Source organism: Sarcophilus harrisii, chromosome 1 (genome assembly GCF_902635505.1).
Source record: "Sarcophilus harrisii chromosome 1, mSarHar1.11, whole genome shotgun sequence".
NCBI lineage: Eukaryota > Metazoa > Chordata > Mammalia > Dasyuromorphia > Dasyuridae > Sarcophilus > Sarcophilus harrisii.
In genome coordinates this window covers 712,856,311-712,881,169 of record NC_045426.1, presented here as the reverse complement: position 1 = coordinate 712,881,169, position 24,859 = coordinate 712,856,311, and the positions used below count along the sequence as shown (strand labels likewise).

The following is a 24,859-nucleotide window of genomic DNA, read 5'->3' as shown; positions in this document are numbered from 1 at the left end:
CTTTTAAATAGCCTATCATATGGGATTGTGGAGTGACAGAGGCACACAAGGTTGGGGTGAGACTTTTTTCCAGTCGAATGAGGAAGTTGGAAGACATCCATGACACTGGGATGGGGGCTGGCCAGACGTTCCCAAGGCAGCTGTGGCCTTTGCGGCAGCAGCACCAGGATTTCTAACTTTCCAGAGACAACTGAAGCATGGGAGACCTGCTTAGACAAAGTTACAGAGGATCCCTGCATGGGCACTAAGCACTGAGCTGGGACATATCTGGCTATTATCCAGGGTCTCAGTTCCAGGGAAGCAGCTGTGGTCAACTAGGAGTAGGATCCCTTCCTGCATGAGAACCAAAGGCCAGACTAGGTGTCTAAAACTTCGGGAGTACCTCAACCTTCCCACATAAGCAGATTCTAATAGGGAGTTCAAGGTTAAGAAATATTCTGGGGGGAAATGAGCGAACAATAAAACTTAAAAAAAAAAAAAAAGAAGAAGAAGAAGAATCTGACCACAAAAAACACTCTGGTGACAGGGAAGAGCAAAACACAAACCAGAAGATAAGCCTCAAAGAAAAAACATGCAGGTTGAAAACAAGCCCAACAAGAATTCTTAGACAAGCTAAAGAAAGAGGGAAAAGACATCATTGAAAAAATCATGTAAGAGTGGTAGAGGAAAAATGGGGGGGGGGGGGGGGGGGGAGAACAATGCAAGAAATGGGAATTAACGTCTTTGTTTAAAAAGGCATAAAAAATACTAAAAAAAATTTTTTTTTAAAGTGACCAAATCATAAGTAAAAAAGAGATACAAAACTGATGAAAATAACTTTAATCAAGTGGAAATTAATGACTTCATGAGACAGCAAGAAACAATAAAACAAAGTTAAAATCACATATGATATTTATAGAACTATAAAAATCTCATTGAATGTTCAATGAAGTCTGCTGCTGCTGCTTCTTAGGGTGGAGGGTCAGGAGGCATAATGGATAGAGCTTCTTAACTCCCAAGAGTTAAAATGACCCAAGTCTAAGTCCAGCCTCAGATATCTACTAGTGGTATGACACTCAGGAAAGTCCTCCAGCCTCAATTTACCAAAATGTTAAATAAGGATAATAAGAGGAGCACCTACAACCAGGGAGGTTGCGAGAGAGTGTAAAGTGCTTAGGTGGGAGGGAAGAGAGGCTGTGTTTGTGTGCCTGGCCAAACCGTTAGGGTTAGGGTTATTATGTTAGCCACAAATGCTACCAGATGCTCTGGGCTGGGAAAGGCCTCCTGTACAGCCCAGGAGGGACTGGTTACCCAGCTCCACAGAGAGGAGAGTCACCAGGGACTCAGGTTGAGGTCAGGGTGAGGTGAGGGAAAGGTGGTCAGAAGAGAGGGTCTGGAAAGGTCTGGCACCCCTGGTAGACTGGCAGGACCCAGTAGGTGTGGGCACTGGTAGTGTGCTCTGGCTGTATATTCCAACCTGGACAGGGCGAGGCCCAAATGAATCCCAGCTGTGTGGCTGGTGCCACAGAGTCCAAGCCAGCAAAGGTCTGGGGGAAAGCAAGTTCCTCACCTTCAGATTTGGGAACGAACCCCCCCCGCCCTGGCGCTGGGGCAAAGAGAACATTTCTTTTCTGTCTGTGCCTTGTGGGGAGACTGAGGCTCTCTCAAAAGGAGGAAGCCCCTAATAGGCATATATAAGGAGGGCCCCAAGAAGCAGGTTCCAGTCTGGCTTGGGGCTAAGTCTCCTTGGCGCCAGTCAGAATGGCAGGAAAGAGGGCGCAGACCCGCAGGGGCTCTGAGAGATGTCAGCGGGGAAGAATGAAGCTGCAGCTTCATGAAAGGAGTCTTCGGGTCTAAATTGGCAAGAACTCCTTGTTCATCTGAACAGGTGGTGTAGTGTTACATAACAGATGCTAAACTAGGTAGAGAACTGGGGGAGGGGGAGCAATGTATAATTATAACTGTAAATTGCCAGTTTAAAAAAAAGCCAACATTTAGCGATGTAAAACAAATTCCTTTTATCCCATTAGAGACTCCCCGTTTGCCAGCCCTTTTCATCATATGCCATCTGGAAAGCTTGCCACGTGTCACCAGTGTGTCCAGGAAGGGGCAAGGAGGAGCCAGGGTGCTAGAGAGCCGACAGCTGTGGCTGTGGCAGGGGAGCCAGAAGGAAAGGAATAAGGAGGAGATGAGAAGGCGTGATGTGGCGTCTGGGGAGATGGAAGGAAAGGAGAAAGGGATGAGCGTAAGGCAGCTAAAGAGAAGGGAAACCCACAAGTCAGGGTCCTTTTTGAAAATCGGAAATGAGCCGACCATTTTAATTACAGGACCAACACCCTCTGTCCTGGGCAGGAGGAGGCCTAGAAAAGGGAAAGCTTGGAGGACAGAGCTCAGGGTGGAAGGAGAAAGAAGGGAGAAAGCCAGCTGCCAGAGACCAGGGACCACATGCGCTGTGACCTGTTGATCCAAATCCAGCTTCCCATCCAGCAAATCCCGGGGTTCCCGACAGTTGGTGCCTTCGCACGAGCCGACACTTCTGCTCAATCCTATTATCTCATAGTCTCTACTGGACCCATGAAATGCCGCTGGATTTCGACAGTCCACAACCCAATAACTCCAAAGACAAAGAATCCGACATTTATGAATGACATCTGACATTGTTTTCAAAGACTGCCAGCCTCACCTAAAAGAGAAGCAGTTGTCCAACCCCTTGTGCTTCCCTCATCTCCACAAAATGGTTTTTTTACTAGCACACACCAGAGAGCAAGCAGCCTGCTTCCAGTCTACCAAACTGTACCTAGCTCAGACCTTTCTAAGGCAGCCCGAACAGGAAGGACACTCGCCAGTGTGAAGAGGGTGGCTTCCATGGGCAAAAGCCACTCCCGGGTCTTTGTCCTGTTAGGAGAAGGACCCCAAGTTCTTTAGAAAAGAATGTTCTGTGGAATCAGGGGTCTCCCCCTCAGTCTCCTAACAAGTCAATCCTGTAACTTTCTATTTCTTGTTGCACTGGGAACGCCAAGATGTGCAGATGGAGGGGCTTCTGGAAACACAAGGTTAAGCAAGAGTTCGGTGAGATTCAGGACGAAGGTTTCTTTACATCTGGGGGAACGGCAAAGGAAGCTTGGCAAAGCCACAGAAAGAAATGGAGGATTAGCCAGAGGCTGTGGTTTCCCTAGTGAGGATATTCCTTTTTTTGTGGTGCCGGGGTCTGTCCTTTAACAAAGATCGTGTAGTGACCCCTTTCTAACAGCGAGTGCCTCTGATCAGGCTATCTCAGATCTGAATCCAAATGATTCTTCAATGGCAGACACAGAAGGACTATATAATATATATAAATAATAGCTGCCATTATTACTTCTGGTTTAGTATGAAAGAACAAGCAATGTACTAGGGCCCAGTGACACAAACCCCAAAGTGAACCTTCAAACCGAAATGGACAAACAGGGGCCAAGGAAGAGACTCTGCCCTGGGGAATCACAATCTTCTTCCAGAACAGACTGGAGAGCCATTCCTAGACCCAGCAAAACGTCAGAGGGTGGCGGGCTGTGGAAGCTCACACTGGGGCCGATAGGTTAGGTGAGTGTGAACTCGCTTGCAAGCAGGAAGGCTCTGAGCTCTGTGTCTAAGGGAAGTGACTAAGCTTGAGGCACCTGTCAAGAGCACATTGACGGACCCAAAGCCCCCTTTGCTTCAAAGGAGCTGTCGGAGAAGCCCACAAGGGGAAGCTATTGAGGCTTCAATGGAGGTTTACAAGGTGCCTGAACATAGGCTCTAGATGCTCTGTAAATTGTAGTGATGAGGCTCTATTTTCAACAGTTTCATTTCCCAAAGTTTCAATGAGCAACCTAACTCAGTAATAGAACAGAGCCCCGCGACAGCAAAGCCAAACATTTCTGTGAAGGAGGAGCAAGGGCACCTTCTGTGACCGACAGGACCCTGCTGCCATCCCTGGGACAGGCCTTCTCTTCTCTCCCTCCACAAAACTTATGGGGAGACTGAGTTTACATGACATGTTAAATTTAAAAATGTCCCCAATGTGCTAAGTCTGTCACCGATCCTCTAGGAACAGGTTATAATCTATTAATGAACTTACATGTCTTGGAGGCCTATCAACTGCTCTGTATTTCCCAAGATGAGGGCCCAGTTCTGTGCATTTATTTTATTTTAAACAGTACATACCTTTGGAATGAGTTACTGAAGCCCTTAGTGCAACAAGGAATTTATAGCTGCTAACAGTTGGCCATAGAGATCCGATCCCTTAAAACAAACGCCCACAGTGTTTATATCCAGCCTTCCCCGGGATAGGCCTCAAGGCCAGCCATTTCTGCTGTCCCGGACCACTGAAGCAAAGCCAATTTTATTCCCCTGGACCTTCCACACAAGCGTGAGCCACCCCACGGCGTTTGGTTCATTCTCTTCTTATACCGGGATATCCACCAAGGACACAGAAGAAAGATTCACAACAAATTGACACTTATAATCTCAAAGCCTCCTCACTCTTTCAATCATTTAACAGACTTTGAGCTCAAATTCCAACTCTGAAACAAAAAAATAACAAATGAGATTCTAACGATCTGTGATCTCCCTGATGCAGACGCTCCCTGTGAATGCAGACTGTGATACATTTCATTCCTTCCAGCGCTCCCATAAATCCTGCGGACGGGGTAACAGAAGTCTTCTGACCATTCCCTAACTACCTAAAGCAGATCATCAGGCAGGTGTCGCCCCGAAGCCATCTTCCTGTCACTAAGGGCTGGCCAACATTTCCTCCATTAATTATTTTATGTTTCTTGCACACAGTAATTGCCTATCTAGACTTGCTAGTTCTCCAATGTTGCTTGGGAGACTCCAGATTCGGATTCCCTAGAGGTAGATTCAGAGCCCCAGAATGCATCCCTGGTGACATTTCCCCAAAGCAAGTCAGCCCACTTTTCTGCCATCCTGCGACTCCTCCCAATCACTGTGCCCTGGCCTTTCCACCATACTCTACCTGGTCACGCTGTATGTGGGACTGTGGTTCAGTTCAGGGCACGGCATTTTCAGAAGCCCAATACTAAATTGGAGACTGCCCAGAGGTCAACAACCCTGCCCACATATGTCACTTCCAGAATGTGCATCCCTCCTCCGCACCCACTTTGTTTGGCTGAGCCCACAGGAGGCTGCAAGCCCAAGAGTCCAAATGCTGTTGGCCACTCTGACATTGGAGAAGTAATTGTTCCCTAGACGAATGCTGACTGGTCTTTCCCTAATTTTTGTAACTGATGGGAGACTGAGAAGATGGCTGGACAGCTTCCGAAATCTACCCCCTCCCACAACTTTGCCCGATTCATCCTCCGACACTCTGGGGCTCACACCAAGGTTTCTGAACTGCTCGCTGTCTTAGAATGTGACTATTTCCACCACAATCCTCCATTTTGACAAAGGAATTTCTATTCTAAGCTAGCAAAATACTCTCTCTGTCCACTTAGAAAAGCCACGAGACATTTCTAGTCGTTGGCTGAGGCAGACAGGTTATTACTCCTCTTTGTGGTCATTACTCATTTATTATTCTGTCCTTTCAATTGAGTCCAACTCTTCTTGACCCCATTTGGGGATTTCTAGACAGAAATACTGGAGTGGTTTGCCATTTCCTTCTCTAGTTCATTTTATAGATGAGGAAACTGAGGCAAACAAGGTGAAGTGGGACTTGCCCAAGATCACACAATTAATCAGAATTTGAGACCAGATTTGAACTCAGTAAAATAAATCTTCCTGACTTCAGGCCCAATGCTCTATTTATTGTGCCATGTAGCAAGATTCATTTATATAGTAGGCAAAACACTGAATAACTGGCCCCGAAAGAGAACAAGGACATGAGAACACAGGTTTTAAAAGAGAGAAATGACTTTCCCAAGAACTGGTAGTGAGAAGTGTCTAAGACAGAACTCCGTTTCTGGTCTCCAGGTTCCAATTCCCACACTCACTTTCCACTACCAAATTCAAGAGATGTCAATTCTTTTATCTTTTCCCCTTTATCAAAAGGATCATATCCTAATATATTGTATATAATAAACAAAATCAATGTCTCTCAAGTTGTTTCTTCATCAGTAAAATGGGGATAAAAACATCCTGCATCTGACTCACAGGTTTGGTGTGAAGATCAAGGGAGTGAATAAGTATAAAACCTTAAAATACCTTATAAATGATATCTACTGCTATAAAAAAGAGCAAAAAATAACTATGGATGACACTGTAAACTTCTGTTATATTCCCCACCTTCTCACTCTGATCTTATCTTCTAATTTGGGGTTTATATTAACTTTTGCTCAACCAAGCAGTCTCATTAAAATGGGCTTCCACTTCAGTCACCAGCTAAGCCACACAATGTCAATCGTATCGTCCTCGTCTCTTCTTGAGGACTAGGGCCCTTTTCATTTTTTGCTCTTTTATCCTTCCTTTCTGGAAGCTGCCTAGTATTAAAGTGCACAGTGATTTCATCTGAAAGGTACTGGAACTTTCTCTGCTTCCTTGAAAGGAGGCTGCTGCTTAGTGACTTGATGGGGCTGCCCAGCTCCAGCCTCTTTGAATCTCTTTCTTTTCTTTAAGGAGCTGATCCGTTCCCACTCTAGGCAGAGGGCCCTCCAATTTTTTTCTCTAATCCTTGACTCCTAAAATCCATACTTACACCTAATTACTAGACACACTTCTATCATAAATGTCTTCTGGTATCTAAATCGTGTCTAAAACCAAAGTCATCACGTCCTATTTTCTATTATCCCCGAAATCAGCTTCCTCTTCTGCCATATAACATCTCTACTACTCATCTGATGACATGGTTAGAAAGACAGCACTTATCTCTGACTTCTTTCTTTCAGTTCAATCAATGGTCAAACTTTGTTCCTTTCTATTCCCACTACATGTAGTCTCATTCAGGCCTTCATTGTCTGTCACAGAGCCTGCTACTTACTGCCCCTTTCCAATAAAGACCTCCTAAACAGCAGTGACTAAGCTTACTAAGAAGATATACAGGCTCACTGAATACCTGACCGAACACATCATCGCATTATAATTTTAATCAAATTATTATTTTTATCCTAAAAAGGGACCTTAGAGCCTTTATGATACAACTTAATCACACTGCTGAGGACATAAAGGCCCACACAGTATTCAAGTAACTTCCTTAAAATTAAAAAGCTAATTCAAACTTTCAACAGACATTTATTGAGCAATAGTGAGAGAATAAAGCAATAAAAGAAAAAACAGTCGGCTCTTAAAATGTGCTAAGTCCTGTGCTAAGAGTTTGGGAAACAGGAGAAAAGCAAGCCAGATTCCTGACACTATAATTAGCCTTACAAATCTATACCAAGAAAAAGATTTAGTTAATAGTGTAAATAAAAGTTAAAGAGAAGAGATCAAAGTCAGCCAACTGAGCACCTACTATGTTTTAGATAAACCCTGGGAATAACAAAAAAAAGGGCAAAAACAGTACCTGCCCAAAAGAATGTTATAATCTAAGGAAGAGACAGCACAAATACTTAGGTAAAACAAAAGGATTTAGACATGGAAGAAATTGGCAATAATCTCAGAGGGAAAGCACTAACATTAAGGGGAATTGGAAAAGGAATTTGAAAAAGGTAGGATTTTAGCAGAGATTAGAAAGGGGAGAGGGGAGATAAGGGGCAGCTAGGTAGCCCAGATTCATCTCCCCTAGTTCAAATAGGTCCTCAGATAGTTCCTAGATGTGTGACCCCCAAGTATGCCACTTAACCCTTTGCCTCGGTTTCCCCATCTGTAAAATGAGCAAAAGGAAATTGTCCTAATGGAGTCAAAGGAAAAACAACTAACAACATGAAAGTCAAAAAATGAAGAGGATTCCAAGCTCTGGGAAAGCCCGTAAAAAGGTATGGGATCTGGAGATGGAGAACAAGTTCCTTTGTTCAAGGAACTGCAAGAAAGCCTATGTCAGTGATCACAGATTACATGGAGAGAGTAACGGGAAACGAGCCTTGAAAGGCAGGAAGGGGAAGCCAAACACAGGCTTTCGGGTTTGATACTGGAGGCAACAGGGGCCAATGGAGCCTGAATCAAGGGATGGCACTTCAGAGGAAGATGGATTAGAGCAGACCATACCAATAATACTCTGCTGGCCCTGGCATAAGGGATTGAAGGTCTGGAGGAGGCGAAGTAAAGAAGGGCCATTTCTAAGAAATACTGGTAAGGTAGAATCAAAATAATGCAAAGTTAAAAAAAAAAAAGTCATCAAAAATCTTTTTAAAAATCAAGGTGGCAGAAACCTTCTAAAGAAGAGGGGAACGAGTGGGTTTGAGAACAACCTTAAGGTACCAGAAGAAACAGTCCCAAAGAACCAAGGGGCAGAACACTTCAAAAGCTGTTGGAAAAGCTGCCCATCAATGGCTATTTTTTAAAACCGAGTTACCTTGGAAACAGGGATGTTTTGTTATATAAAAGAACAATTCAATTCAATAAACATTTGTCAGGAGCCTAAAATGAAGTAGCTAATAAGAGTGGGTGAGAAGGAAAAGGAGCTACTATATAAAAGGTACTAATGGGGGGCACAAAAACCTTCCTAATCTCCAAGGCAGCACCCTATCACGAGCTCTGAAGGCTCTCAAAGCCACCATTCTTTCCCATTAACTGCCAGATTTCTCCAATGCCTGCTCCACACCAGCTGGCTCCATTTCCTACCCTTTAGGGGCCCACCCGTTGGCTCCTCCTAGATCACAGAGAACAAGAAAGAACAAATCTCAACTAGAAAGCATCCCTTGGCTTCTGGCTCTCAGAACGGGTCCTGAAGATGGGCTGAAAGCAAGTCTCTACAAACACATATAGTATGAGTCATGGGGAGGACTATGTGATCAACCTAGAAACGGGGGCTTGAACCAGACTGCAAGGTCTCTTGGATGATGATGAAATTAATAACAATTACAATAGTAACAAAAAGACGAACATTTACAGAGTACTCACTATGAGCCAAGAATCAGTGTTAAATGTTTTCCATTTACTATTTCATTAATCCTCGTGACAATCCTAGAATATTAGTATTTTATTTTATTAAACCCACTTTACAGTGGAAGAAATTGAGACAGAATAAATGACTTGCCCAGGGTCACACTGCTAGTCTCTAATCTGAATCCGCCTATCCCGGCATTAGCCAGCTGTCCCTTAAGATGCCAACGAGAGACTACTCCAAGCCTACTAAGGAGTCACAGAACCATGGTGATCATAAGCTACAGCACGGGATGATCCGAATGCTCCAGCTCTGGACTGATTAGTTCTGTGGGCTTTCCCTGACAGACTTTGGGAGAAACATTCATTTGGATAAAAGGGAGCACTCAGCACTACAGACTGGAACCCAGGCTGAAGATGAGGTGGGGGAGGATGGCTAAGGGAAGAAACTCCCCCTCCACCCCCCAGCCATAAGTAACCAATCCATGGTCTCCTCAGGCTGGCAGAGCAGAGCAATCCCCCAGCTTCGTGGCTGGGCCAGACAAAAAGGAAAGGCTGAGCGGTGATCAGAGCACACGGTGGGGAGGCCTTCCCACCAAGGAAGCATCAGCCACAGAGGCCAAAGGGAAAGTGACCAACTTCCCATGGGGGCTGGGAGCGGGGAAGGCTTTGCCAGCCACAAAGGGGGTGCGTAGGATTCTGTGTAGACCAGGAATGCCACACTTGCAGTGATGCTCATGGGCCTCGGAGGCATTTCTTCACCAGCATCAGAGTAAAGAAGCCCTTCTACACAGCCTGGGCCTCCCCAATGGGCCTTGAAGAAGGCCTCCCGCTTCCCGTGCCCATGCTGGCTGTCTCGCACAGGCACAAAGGCTTGCCCTCCCAGTCTCCACCCTCTGGTTTCCTTCCAACCCAGCTGCCATCTACCCTTCAATGAGGAGTCTTGGCCAGTCCTCCCTCATCCCGATGCCCTCCCCAGCTTCTCCTGTACATGGCTGTGTAGACGTGGCCCTCCCCAGGAGAAGAGGAGGCCCTGAAGAGCAGGAATTCTGGGGCTCTGGTTTGGTTTTTTTGCTTGCATTTCTCCACATGCCCAGCTCTTAGCCTGGGGTCCTAGTCACAGCACAGGAGGCTGTCAAGAAATGCAAAGTGACAGTGCTGTCGCTGAAACTGACTCAAAACTCATTTGTCCCGACAGATGTGGTGATCAATCACATCCTGGCCCAAGAAGCGGGCTGACCCACTTCTCTAAAAGCAGTGCTCCCCCTCGACCCAACAACGAGACACTAGCACTTACCTCTTGGAGCCCCAAGTCAAAGACTTACCTTCTGAGCCTCCATTTCTTGACCTGTAAATGGGCTGACAGTGCTCCCATCTCACAAGCTCAAGTAAAGTAATACCCCTAAAAGCCTGTTAAAACTCCCAAGCACCACGTTAATGTGAGCTATGACTCAGTGCTCTCGGAGGCGCCTCCCAGCCCTAGTGATTTTACCACCCTCTCCTTCAGAACAAAGATAAGAAGTTCTATCAACACATTTGGAGATTTGTAATGTCACCTCCCACATTTCTTCAACTCCCAAATGAATCTTCTATGTAAACATTTTCTGAGTTTGGCATAATTACTCCAAGGAAACCTACCCAGTTTGGCTGGAAGACCACCTGTCAGGGAGGTTACACAAGGCACTACCACGCTGGTGGGAGGTGGATTCTTGGATTGCTGAAATCCCTTCCAACTCCAGAAGACTATGAAACAACTCTAATTAAATGCCATTCCCCAGAATGCTGTAATTATACTTCATCAGTCTTGGAAAACACAGAGGGTCAGCGGCACTCTGACCCCATTCCCTCAGTGGTACTTTATGGAAATCCTTACTGGTGTTTGCTCCCGTTCAGTTTGACATTCAGAAAAGAAAAGTGTGCTGTCTTTTTATAAAATTGTTCCAGTTTTCAGTTGGGAATAAACTGAAGCCACTTCACGATCCTGATTCAAAGAATGATTATTTAAGATAAGCAAGTTCTTAAAAAGTCTTTCCTTTGAAGAAGCTGGGGAGTCTCAACCATTCCCTGAGCTTGCAAGCTCCTATAAGACTATCTCACGGCAAACTCAGCAGTGTGCAGCTCAAATACTACGGGCAGTAAGAAATAATGAAAGGGACAATCTCAAAGAAACCTGGGAAAACCTTATGAACCGATTCAACAGAGCAATGTATACAGGACCAGCCACATTACAAAGACAAATGACTGAAAGAATAGAAAACCCGATAGACACGATTCCATCAAAAAACATACTCCCACCCGCTGGGAGAAAGTGGATAGATGGAATGCTAACTAAGGCATAAGCTTTTTTGGACCCGGAGAATGTAGGACTGTGACCGACCATGCAAGTATATTGCAAAGGTTTTGTTTTTGGGTTTTTTTTTCCCCAATAGGGAAAGAGAAAATTGAGTTTATTAACGGAGGAAAATTTCATCTAAATTTTTAAAAAATGTGTACAACTAATTTGTTGCCTTGCTCACAACTGCCTCCTCTTTCCAACAACACCAGGAATCTAGGGATCCTATTTCTGTCAGTGACAACACCATCCTTTTAGTTTCCCAGACTTAAGATCTCAGGAAACATCTGATTCCCCTCCCTCCCCATCTATTAACCAACAACCATATATTAAGCTCTCTAGGCACTGTGCCTTGGGAAGTGGATTAGAATTATCCTCTTCGCCAAGCATGGGGAAATAGAGGCTAAGAGACAGGCTGCCTCTCACCAGAAGTCACAACAAAGGAAAGAGTGAAGATTTCCTGGGACAGATACAACGGGTGAAACTGCGGAAGCCACGAGGAAAGAGTATGTAGGAGGAAGGGAGGGTCCCTGGTGTCAGAAGCTCCCAAGAAGGCAGGCAGACAGAGACCAGAAGAAAAGGCCTTTGAATTGAGCAGTCAGAAGGCTTCAGTGTCCACTAAGAGAAGAGTTTCCAGGATCACAAGCCAAAGTGCAAAGGGCCGAGAAACGAGGAGGGGAGATATGGAAGCACAAGAACAGAAGACTCTTTCTGAATCTCACAGTGAAAGGGAGGAGATAAAGAAGAGCAGAATCAAGAAAAGGCTTTTCAAGGATGGGGAGACCTTGCTTGGCCCATTTGTATCCAAATGCAAGAGAGAAAGGAGCTAAGAGATGGGGAGAAGATGGGAGATGATGCAACTCCCTGCAAAGGAGACAACTGAGAGCAGGACAGGAATTCACCTTGGAGAGGAATCCAGAAGTCAAATGAGAGAGAGGAGGAATGAAGGTAAGCGAGATGAGGGAGGTCAATCCCCCATCCAGAGAACCACTGGGATGCTCTTTGCACCAAGCCTAGAATGCTCTCCCTACACCTCAGCACCTCCTCCTTCAGGAGGCCTTTCCTGATGCCCCAAGCCCTGTTTACTACACACACACACACACACACACACACACACACACACACACACACACACCCTCTGTGTATGTATTCTGTATATCCCCAAGTTACCCATTTGTGATTTTCCCCTTGGAGAGGAGGACATGTTTCCCTCTAGGATCCATAATCTCAACACTGAGCACAGGGTGCCTTTAAGAAGTGCTCCATGACTGGCTGCTGAAAGCTGGGGACAAGCTTTTCGAGGGGCCCCCTGAGCAGTCTGGTGAAGTCTATGGACTCCTTTGCAGAATGTTTATAAATGCATAAGAGGAAACAACTTATATACAAATTATTAATAAAATAGTAAAAATCCCAAACAAGCCCCACCTCCCAAACTCTTGGGTATCAGGTTAAGAACCCTTAGTCTGAAGAGACCAACATGAAGGCAGGCAGGAGCACAATGCACAGAGCAGCAGCTCGGGAGTAAGGACGGCCTACATTCAAATCCAGTTTCAGAAACTAGCTGTGTGACTAAACAAATCATTCAACCCCAAATCCCCCCCCCCAAAAAAAAGAGATAGGTGTGAATAAAGAGACATCAGCCCATTCTGATTTTTTTTTTTTTTAAAGATATTCTGTACAAGATAAGAAGGCAAAAAGAGGTAACAAAGGGAGACCAGAGAATAATGTACTCCAGGAACAAGACTACCAGAAGGAAGTACCAAGTTAAAAGCAAATTTAGGCTGAGGAGCAAAGGGGAAGGCAATGAAAGGAGGTTGGGGGAGCTTTCTTAGGTTCAAGAATGGCCACCTGGGCAGGGACAGGACAATCACAAGTGATGGAGACAAGGCTGCTTGTTTTGTCTGGTAAGGAGAAAGATCTCTTGATCATCCAGAACAAAACAAGGCTTGGGAAGGAGGGGGGAGTGAAATCCAAGTGCCAAGACCCAGATTAACCACTACATGCCAGCACATTGGGGAAAATAACAACAAAACGGTGATCTGCGAGATGGGGACTCCTGCAGGCAGGGTTAGCTGAAACCCTTCCCCCAAAAAATCCCAAGAAGAGTCCTTGAACCCAGGATCTCGATCTCCAATTCCCCCCTCCTACGTCTGCCCCACCCTTCCCTGCTGGAAGACAATTAGTTTTTGGTTTTCTTTTCTTTTTTCTTTTTTTTTTTTTTTTGGGGGGGGGGGGGCTTCCTAACAAGAGACTGAAGCAGTATCAGAGCTGAGGAGTTCCAATTCTGCAATTCTCTCACCACTCTCTTCCCTTCGGGTCTAACAGGAGAGTCCAGTGCCCATCCCTGCTTATAATATTTAGAGGAAGGGGGCTTACCATCAAGACCTCTGGGTTCAAAGCCAACATCCACTCACCAGCCTGGCACCCCTTTGCTAAGAGGGCTGCCTTGAGAAGAGCACTGGATCCAAACTGCTGCGGGCAGTTGCCAGCCTCACCATACCAGTGAGCTGGCTGAGATTTCTATTTTGCCATTAAGAGACTTCGACTGGAGACCCCTCTTTTCAAGGCAGAGATGAATGTGACCTCTACTCCGGCTCCTGCCTCTCCAGCCAGTGCCCCAACATCACTCCTTGGAGGACAGAAAGGCATTTTTTGAAAAATCTGACCAATACCCACAGATGACACACCACTTTTCAAGTAGTTTGTGAGAAAAGCTGCCTACAAAAGGTCAACCCCAGAAATTAAAACTTTTTTAAAAAGGTGCCCGTAACAAAAACATTAAGCCACCAAATTTGTATGATACCGATTCAGTTTTTTGCACCATCCTGAGGACGGTTGACATATATGTGCATCAGCCAACCAACATACATCAACAAAGTACTTGCCACACACCCACTACTAAGCACTCACACAGAGTCAGAGTTTGCAATGTAAATAATAATAGCTGACATTTATATAGCCCCTACTATATGCCTGGCACTGTACAAAGTTATTTTATCTTATTTAATCCTCATGACGAGCCTGGAAGGGAGGTACAGCTGTAATCCTCAGAAAATGAATTCTTCCAGATGAAGGAACTGAGGCAAACAGAGGTGAAATGGCTAATTAAGCCATTAAGTATCTGAGATCACATCCGAACTCGGGTCCACCAGGTCCACGATATAGTCACCGTAAATTTAGGACGGTGTGAACCATTGCATGTCCCTTTCTAGAAAGCTAAACATCAGGCAAGGTAGAAGACAAAACAGATCAGGGTGACTGCTTTACATTTATATTACACAACTCTCATTTCATCACAGAATCTCCAATATCAGGAGCCATCTAGCCCAGTCCCTACCTCCCCCCCAAAATAGAATCCCACCATAATCCATGTGACAAGTGATCCTGTAGCCTCTGTCCCAAGGTCTCCAGAGACGATTCCCTATGAAGCAGGTATCATGGATATTGTTATTCCCACTTAACAGATGAGGAAATTGTCCTCTTGATCCTGCGGCTAATGTCTGAGGCAGGATTTGACTAAGATCTCCCAATATAAATATCAAGTCATGCTGCCTCTATCAAGTCACCTAGGTGGCCCAATGGCTAGAACCCAAGCTCAAAGCCAAGCCTCAGGCACTACTAGCTATTGACCCTGGCGAGTCACTAGATCTCAGTCTACTTTAATGACCTCATCTGAAAGATGGGAATAATAGCATCTCCCTTCCAGGGTTATTATAAGGCTCATACGAGATGAGATTTGGAAAATGCTCAGGAAATGCCAGTAACAAGGTTAGCAGCTCATTAGGACTAGAACGCCTTAGACATTGTTGTCAGAACTTTTTCTTTAGCAATAATCAGCGAGGCAACAAGGATTTAAGTACTTCAGGTCCAATGCCTTTTATGAAAAAATACCTATCTGAAAAGTATGCAAAGTAAGCATTTGACAGATGTTTGATCAAGTCAAAAAAAAAAAAAAAAAAAAAAGGCAAAAAACGAGAAACAGACAATTCAGACAAGACAGACACACATAACTGTTCAGTTGTGTCCCAGTCTCTGTCAACCTGGCTGGGATTTTCTTGGCAAAGATATTGAGGGAGCTTACCATTTTCTTCTCCAGCTCATTTCTTTAACAAGCGAGGAAATTGAGGCAAACAAGGGTTAATTTACTTGCCCGGAATCACCCAGCCAGGAAGATCAGCTTTGAAGGCTGATATTCCCAACTCCAGGCCTGGCATTCTAGCCACTGCTGTCCACAGAGTGAAATGTCAAATCTAGTTTCATAAAAACCCCATATGGGGTCTCATAACTGAATGGCTGGAGAAGGATCTCGAAATTAAGTTTCGTAAATGTTTGATTTGGATAAATATTCTACATACCTACGTACCTGGGGTCACAGAAAAATTTGGGGGGAGAAAATGGGTCGCAGGTGGAAAAAAATTGAAGAAGCTCTGTAACCACTGGAGATATAGATACTATTGCAAGTTTTCACACATATTGTGTCATTTAATGTGCAAACCATCTGCGAGTTTAATCATTTCCCCAAAGAGGAAAATCAGGGCTTGGAGCTTCAGCTGTAAAGTGGCCCACACAACATGAAGCCATCAGCATCGGTTTTCTTCAGGGACTGCAGTCCAAAGCCACAGACAGGGACCGTGTCAGAAGCTGAACCCACATCTCATCACCAGCCAAGTTCTGGGCTCTTTCACCATAATACAAAAAGTGACAAGTTTGGCTTTCAGTGAGACTTCCCAGACACGACTTCTACACAGTCATTACAATCGAAAAAAACATGCTGTTCTTTGTCAGAGAAGAGCAAGATGGAAATCAGAGGAAATTCTTCCAGCTTAAAACAACAGCCAATGGAAAAGCGTTAGGCAATACTGAAGGGAACAGGGTGGCCATTAAAAAACCCCATATACTGCTAACTCAGAGAAGGCTTCCACTCTAGCACAAACCAAAAAAAGCTAGGCATCAGTCCATTTCTGTCGGTCATTCTTTACTTCAACACAGCAAATATTCAAAAAGATAAAAAAGAGACCCTTTCTTCAGGGAGTTTACATTCTAATAAGGAGAGATACAGACAAGTGACCCCACAAAAGGCACAAACAAATGCTCTGTAAGGGCTGAGGGTGGATCACTACGGAGGAACTGTGGGATGAGGAAACAAGATCCTGGGAGACAAACAGCATAAAAGTGGGTCTTTAAAGTATGAGGGAAGGGATGGGATGGGAAGGAGACCTGAAAAACCATGCTATAGTAATTAAAGTAATAGAAATGGGAGACAGAGTAAGAGAAGGAGGGAGGAAGAGAAATGGAATGAGAGAGGGAAGGGGGAGAGGATAAGAGTAGAAAGATAAAATGGGGGGGGGGGGACAGGAAAGTAACATGACAAAGATCTTTAAGTATATGAATAGCAGTCATGAAAACGTGATTTCTTTATTCTTCTGCTTGGGAATAGAATAAGAAACAACCTAGAAGTTGCAGAAAGGCCAATTCCAACTGAGTCAATATAAAGGAAACCTTCCTGGAGGGGCAGTGCAAAAGTAAACGAGTTGGAGGAGTGAGCTGCCCATCACTGAATACCTTCCAGCAGAAGCTGTATAGTATAGGGTCATGGCTCTAAGAGAGCCGAGTGGGATTCTGCAGAGGCTGGCCCGGATTACTTCTAAGGCCCCTCCTCAGCTCCTGGAGTATGTGCTTATGAAAGGCTCTGAATGCCAAAGAAGCCTGAGCTGAAGCTACTGACAGCTTTGTATGGGGAAAAAAAAGGCCAAGCCGAGTACTGCTTGGAAGGGGTAATACCAAGAGGCACAGACAGGTTAGAATAAGGCAGCAAGAGCCAGTGCTGGGGGCAATGAGAACCTGTAATCATGAGGTGGCCTTGGGAAAGAACTACAGAGTTTATCTACAGAGATAAATTTCAAAACGATCCCAAGTCTCCTTAAAGAAAAGCAAAACCCTGGAATTATCCTATTTTACACTTCAATCTATTTCCCCCCCTCCCTCTGGAACAGTGTTATCAAACTTCTTGGGTCTTGGGATTGCTTTTTGACAGTGCCCATCACATCCCCTCCAGCCCACAATCTGCAGGGCAAAGCTCTGTACCACCCACTGGGTCAGGTTCACACACCGGTTCAGTTTTTCCGCTTTCCCCCATTCCAAGCCCCAACTCCAATCAGTCCTTCAAGACTCCTGGATCTGCTGGGGGGGGGGGGGGGGGGGGGGGGGGGGGGGGGGGGTTCCTCTCTTCCCCAAGGCAGATCTAAGCAGATACCCAAATTTCTGTTGCGCCACTACCTCTTCCAGCTGATTTCCCACACTTCCCCTGATACATCCAGCATTCCAGTCAAACCAGTCTCCTGGCAATATCACTGGGCCTCTTTCCCTTGGGCCCCTGTCATTACCCTAATCACTGAAAAAGCCCAACGCTCGCCTTCACCTACTCGAATCCTGCCACCGCTTCAAGGCCCAGTCTCCCCCTTCCCAAGAGCTTTAGACAAGCCTTTCTCCTTCCCCCAAAGATGAGTCTAGTCAGAAGGGGATGACACACATCTCCTCCAAATCTAGAGAACATCTTGAATTTTAACATGTACAAGAGATCTAACTCCAAGAACCCACACCCACAAATGGAAGCCTCTCTTTGCCTTTCATCCTGCACAACTCCTGCCCATGTTTTCCCAACAATCTGAGCTCAAGGGATTCAGAGTTGGAAGGGACTTTTTAGAGGCCTCCAGCTAAGGAAATGGAGGAGAGCTGGCTTCCCCATGGTCACAGTAAGAGAGCCAGACTTCCGTGTGCCCCAAATGCCACCCTTTGTCTAAACAAAGAGCCGCCCCATCTTGGGCTGGCCGCCTTCAGCTGGCTCTAGTGAACTCTGAACCTTCTTGCTGGATGCCCCAATAAAACTGCTCGGCTGATGAATCAGGGACTCTCAACCTTTCCAAACTATACACATCTGGCCCCTTGTTATTGCTAAAGATTGACTGATCCACTGTGGGTGCAACGCTGTTGTGTGAGCCTTGACCTAAGGCTTACACTACAGCTGGAGACAGAGATGAGCCCAGCCTTGAAACTCAACAGTGTGGGCACTGGAGTCCTCACACACTCGTTTCCCAGAGGACTCAGTCACTCCACCTAGAAAAGGGAAAAGAGGAACTCGAGCGTCCCTCCAGGTCCCATCAGATTGGGGCACACTCCCTGTCTTTCTTTGACCTCTCCTCACTCAATGGTCATGGTGCCCATCCCGTAAGTGTACAATAAACGCTTGCTGACGTGAGACCCCAAAATGGGGAATGCTATCTCGTTTCCTACACCGTCACGATCTATTTCCCTCTTAAATGTGACTTTCCCCATTTCCCAAGTTGCTGTGGCGGCGGCAGCTGCTGGCTGGGAATTTGGTTAATTTGGTTTTTTGGTCTTTTGGGGCGAGAGGACGAGGGAAGAAGAGTTGTACAAGGAAGAGAGGTTCAGCAATGTTCGTCAGTCAACAAGCTTTTGTTAAGGGCCTTGTGCCAAGTGCCAGGGACACAAAGAAAGGCAAATACCCTGCCTGCTCTCAAGGAGTCTAAAATTCAACGCATCTCCCACCCGCAGAGCTGAAGGGGTCAGAGGCTGGCTAGTCCAACAAGTCAGAACTTACTAGGTATCCATTTTTCCATCTGGAAAATGAAAAGGACCCCTCAAGCCCTCATTTTTGAACTACAACCTTAGCCATCTACTCTTCTCTCCTTCTCATCCCTTCCATTCACTGTCAGATCTTGCCTATATGCCTCCCATTTATCCCCTAAGAGCTACACTCATCACAGCAACAGGCATTTATTAAGCACCTACTATGTTCCAGGCACTGAGGATACCAAAAAAAGTAAAAACAGTTCCTGTAGTCAAGGAGTTCATAATTTAAGGGAGAAGCCCACACATAAAGATCTACGTTCACACGGTATCTTGATGGGATAAATTGGAGAAAATCTCAGAGGGAAGGCACTAGAATTAAGAGGGGCAGGAAGGCAGGATTTTAGCCAAGATGTTCAGGAAGTCCGAAGGCAGAGTCAGCAGAGAGAACTCTAGGTTTGGGGGAACGGGAGAAAAGGAGTCCAGAGATGGAGAGCCTGGCGTGAGCTCCAGCAGGGAGGCCAAGGTCACTGGATCGGCAAGTGCAAGGAGGAGAATAAGATGTAAGATGACTGGGAGGTGGGGCAGGTTGTGAAGGTCTTTGGAAGCCAGAGAAAGGATATTTGATCACAGCTATCTCCAAGGAAGGAGGCCTGAGCCATTCCCAGAGCTCCAGAGGGGACCAATGGGAATCAAGTATGCTGTTTGAGAAAAGTCTGGTTCTGTGTATAGAGAAGCACTTCCAAACAATTAAGAGCATGTTCTAGATGGACTTCATCCTTCAGGCAGGATCTGAATCTCCCTTGATTCAGCTAGAGCTGCTGTTCAAAATGTAATGGGCTGTTTTAGGGGACAGCGAATGTGCCTTCACCGTAGGTGTTAAAACAGACGGAGAAGGCCAATTGCAGAGGAAGGGGGAGAAGGGATTCCTGCCCAGGGAGGAGCCTGACCCAGATGCCCTCAGATCGGGGTTCTAGCTTGGGATTCTAACTTCCTAGAACTCGTCCAAGGTTAAATGCTGAAACTTGAGTCTAGATGACTGGAGCAGAGTCAAGAAAAGACCTGGTACCAGTCTCTGTTTAATTCCTCCCCATGGCTAACCACCCTTATTACATCCCTTATAGGACCCTTGCTTCTCTTTCTCCTCCCTCTTCCTGCAGGTCCTTGCATCTTCTCTAATCTTGTTCCCAAGTGGAGGCGGTTAAAATTATAGTGCAGAGACCCCTGAGTATCAAAAGGAAAATAATGCAATGATTTGAATAGTCCAAAAGAGAAAGTGGGGAATGTGGTGCCATAGTCTCCTTGAGGTCGCCCTACCTCAGTGGCTCTGCCCCAGAACCCCAGGCTATAATAATTCCCTCTTAATGTTTGAGGGGATAAAAGTCTATGTCAGTTGCTCCGCCACAAAAAACCAGGCTATAATCATTCCCTCTTAAATATTTGATAAGATAAAGGTCTGGCTTGTATCTTTACAAGATAAAGGTCTGTTATTAGAATATCAGTAACCTCTCCAGTATCTCCCTCCATTATGTTATTCTGAGCACCTCCCCAATTAGAGTATCCCCATCCAGGTACCTCCTCCCATTATGTCATTGATCTTGTGATTCTATAAAAAGAGGGGAATCCTATCCAGTTAACTGATTTACTCTCCAATAAATCAATAATTAAATTGTTCTCTACCCTCTATTCTGTCTCAGTTTCCCAGGCATTACATTGTCAGACGGCTCCCCCACGCCCCAGGTATCTTCCTTTCCTCCTTCTGCCCAACCACCCAGGTGCCAAGGGGCCAAAGTCCATGTTCACCGTGTTCTGTCCCCACCCTACATCAACGGGAGACCTGTTCCTCCCCTCAATTCTCAGCACAGCAATTACACTGGAAACACCTTTGTGTCCCACCCGTTTCTACTAACTAGGGGCCTTCGGCACTGTGGGCACCGGAGCTCCAAGGACAGAGAGGGCGAGAAACTCGAATTTCAGGTGGGAGCCTGGCGGCTGGAAGCTGGATCCTGGTTCCTTAATATCAACACATGAGTCCAAAATTAAAATTATAAATGGCACTGCAAAAAACAATCAACAGCGGTGCTACAATTTAAGTACCACAAAACTCCAAGAGGAAAAAGGAAAACTAGTATGACTAACAAAGCAGCCCCGGTCTTCCACTCCAGTGGCTGCACTACAATAGAACAAGTTCTATTCCAGAACGACAGAAAGTATGTGGAGTAATGTCTCACTCCCGAGGAGTCCCTATTTCCTTCCAAAAATAAAGCAATCCCCGAGAAGTACCGCTCCTAACTTCTGCCCAATTACTCCCGTCCAATAACAATTACACATATCATTAAGTGTTCTAAGTTTGACTGGTTCCCAAGACAAAATCATTGCTGCGGGGTCGGCCTTCTCCTGCCTCCAGCAGGGGTGGGTGACGAGGCAGCATCTCAAACACCCTAAGGGAGCTCTGGGAAGTAACAGAAAAGACAGAGTGGGGGAGCCCAGCACCTCGAATCACCACGGGCGCTGGGCCTGCCGGCTGGGAAGCAAACAAGCAGCAAGGGGGAGGACAGACAAAATCTGTCCCGCTCGGGACCCTCCAAGAGTGAGCACTGAAGGGCCCCCCGGCCGGGCTCGCCCTGACTTTGGGCAACAGTGGAACATACTGGAAGGCAAAGCCCTAATGTCAGAAGAGTGTTGTTAAAAAGCCTGAATTCTTCTCCCCAGATAAGAAGACAAAAATAACTTTCTTTTGAATCACTGAAAAATAACTTAAATAAAGCATCTGCGCCCTATCTCCACTCGTTCCTGGATGCTGCCATATGGTCTCACTATCTTATTAGGGCATCAAACAAGCCCGTCTAGGTTGACAACAAAAATTCAAGGGAATCCAAAGGGCCGATCTCCGCACTAGGGCGGGCAGACCATGGGGCAGAAATAAATCTAAGACCAAATAGCCGAACCCCCCCCATACCTTCTGTCTCTGTTCCTCATTAAATCCCTTTTTTGGAAAAGCACCGAGAGCAAACGTTCAAACCTCGAACCAACAAACAGCCGCAAGACATCAAACCCAAATGCGCCAGGTTCCTTTCAACAAACATTAGACGCCACTGGGTGCAAGGGAAAGCTGTAGCGGCGGTTGCTAAGGAGAAGAAAACCGTGCCTGCCCTAAGGAAGCTCACCAGTTACCAGAGGAGCAACCCTAGCGCACGGCAGGGCTTCTAAGCAAACTCTGACGGCAGCCCGAGGACGAGCCCCAGTCATTGCCCGAAATGGGGGACGTGGGACGGCAGCGCGGCGATTAAACCTGGGACCCTGCCAAAGGCAAGGAGGAAGGGGAGGCAACGAGGGGCACCCCCGGATCCCAGCTTTCCGGGCAGAGGCCCCCCACCCCGGCGCTGCCCGCGGGGGTCACCGGGAGGCCCGGCCCAGCTTCAGGGGGAAATTCCTGGGGGGTTTCACGCTCCTCCGCTCCCAGCCCTGCCCCTGGCGGGTGACCTTCAGCGGGCCTGCGCTTCCCCTCGGCGGGCTGGGGGCAAGCCTGCAGCCCCCGCCCCCACCCGGTCCCGGGGCCTCCTCCTGGCATCCGCGTCTGCATCGCGCGGACCCAGAGGTGCTGCCCCCCCCCCCCCAGCCGAGACGCTGGGCTGGACTCTGGAACCACCATCTTGGGCAGCTCGGGCTTCCCTCTCCCCTCGGCTCCCATTCAAATTCACTTCGTGCATCCTCCTGCCCCCCCCCCAGCGGAGGCAGCTGAGGGCGGGCCGGACCCCACGCCCAGCAGCCCCCCGGCTGCCCGCCCCCCGCCCAGCGGCGCCCCTCGCTGCGTCCCCCCCGTGGCAGGCACCTCCTCCCACCCCCGGGCGGACCCCGACCCCGACCCCGGCCGGGCGGCCTCGGCCCCTCCCCCGCCTGGGCGGCCCCCTCCCCCGCCTGGGCGGCCCCCTCCCCCGCCTGGGCGGCCCCCTCCCCCGCCTGGGCGGCCCCCCCCCCGCCTGGGCGGCCCCTCCCCGCCGGGCGGCCCCCCCCGCCTGGGCGGCCCCCTCCCCCGGCGGCCGCGGCGCCCCTGACAGCCGCCCCCCGCCCGCGCTCACCACACCATGCCGTAGGCGCCCTCGCCGATGTAGGAGAGGTTGGTGTAGCGCGGGCCCACGTCGAACACCTGCCCGCGGACCATCTCGGGCCCCGCGCCGCCGCCTCCCGCCGCCGCCGCCATGATGGCCGCCGCCGCCGCCCGGGCCGAGAGGACAGGAGGAGCAAGGGAGGGCGAGGACGAGGACCAGGGGGCGCCGGCCACCGCCGCCCGAGCCGCCGGGAGTCGCCCGCCGAGTGCGCCGCCGCCGCCGCCGCCGCCGCCGCTTCCTCGGCCTCCGGCCCGCCCGCCCGCAGCTGCCTCCGCGACTGACTGACGGACCCACGGGCTGACTGGCGGCCTGAAGTAGGGCGGGCGCGCGGCGAGGGGCGGGGCCTGCGGCGAGCGCGCTCCGATGCGGAAGGACCGGCGGGGGGAGGGAGGGGAGAAGCGGGGGCTTCGCAGTCACGTGGGACGGGAACTAGCGGCGAGCGGAGGGGAAGCGTGCGCGCATGCGCACGCGCCGCGGTCCAGGCAGAGTGGGGGAGGAGGGAGACGGAGCCGTGGGCAACAACTGAGAGAAGCCGCGGTAATCTGAGGAGGCGCCGGGAGTAGAACGGCAGAAAGGCGACAGAAGAGCTAGGTGGGAGGACACGGTCACCGCACCCACGCACCCCCTGCTGACGGAAAGCGAGAGATACCGTAGTACGCATGCGCCGAGAGGCGCCTCCGTCCGCCCACACGGCAACCGTGCGCCACAGCGCCCCCTGTCGGCGGGCAGGCGCACGGCAGCCACATCCACGCCCTGGACCCTGAGCCAGAAGTCGGAAACCACGCATGCGCCCTGCAGGCGGAGCCCGAGCTTCCCCTCCCCCTACTCCACCCCTCCCCCCACCCCACCCCACTCCTCCCCGGTGGTGCGATGCGGTATTGATTATTCGGGGCGCCAGGCGAGCCCTGCCCTCGAGCAGCTCCCAGTCCAATGGGGGAGACCACAAGCTCTAGCGCCCTCCCCCCACGCACAGGGTGCCCCCAGGCGCGCGTGCCAGATGTGCCCGAGCACGCAGGGGCGGGCAGGCCCGGAGACGCCCGCGCAGGCCCCCGCCCGCGGCCCGGGCCGCTCCCCGCACCGGGCACTGGCGGCGCGCAGGCGCAGGCTCGGGAGCGCCCAGAGACACTCCCGGCCTGAGCGCCCTGGGGGCCCGGCCCCTCACACAGAGGGGGGGAGGGGGGACACCCGTGCGCGCCCCAGAGACACTCCCGGCCTGAGCGCCCAGCCGAGCCCTCACAGAGGGGGAGGGGCATGCCTGCGCCTCAGAGACACTCCGGCCTGAGGCCCTGGGCCGAGCCCCCAGAGAGGGGAGGGCACCCTCGCGGCCCCCAGAGACACTCCGGCCTGAGCGCCTGGGCCGAGCCCTCACAGAGGGGAGGGCACACCGTGCGCCCCGAGACACTCCCGGCCTGAGCGCCCTGGGGGCCGAGCCCCTCACAGAGAGGGGGGGAGGGGCACACCCGTGCGCGCCCCAGAGACACTCCCGGCCTGAGCGCCCTGGGCCCGGCCTCCACAGAGGGGGAGGGGACCGTGCGCCCCAGACACTCCCGGCCTGAGCGCCCGGGCCGAGCCCTCACGGGAGAGGGGAGGGGCACCCTGGGCGCCCCCAGAGACACCCCTGGCCTGAGCGCCTGGGGCCCGGCCCTCACAAGGGGAGGGGGGACACCCGTGCCCCCCCGAGACACTCCCGGCCTGAGCGCCCTGGGGGCCCGGCCCCTCACACAGAGGGGGGGAGGGGGGACACCCGTGCGCGCCCCAGAGACACTCCCGGCCTGAGCGCCCTGGGGGCCCGGTCCCTCACAGAGAGGGGGGGAGGGGGGGCACCCGTGCGCCCCCCAGAGACACTCCCGGCCTGAGCGCCCTGGGGGCCCGGCCCCTCACGGAGGGGGGGGAGGGGGGAGGGGGA

The 24,859-nt window shown here is 49.3% G+C and overlaps 1 protein-coding gene across 1 annotated transcript in view; it reads right to left on the bottom strand.

Annotated features, from left to right (window-relative positions):
* The window catches only part of MAPK1 (mitogen-activated protein kinase 1), a 49,408-nt gene extending 26,264 nt beyond the window's left edge, over positions 1 to 23,144 (bottom strand). The window contains exon 1 of the mRNA XM_031949046.1: positions 22,924 to 23,144. Within this exon, the coding sequence (XP_031804906.1) occupies positions 22,924 to 23,045 (122 nt within the window). The 5' untranslated portion in view covers positions 23,046 to 23,144. The remainder of the gene's footprint in view (positions 1 to 22,923) is intronic.
* Positions 23,145 to 24,859: the final 1,715 nt, after the last annotated feature.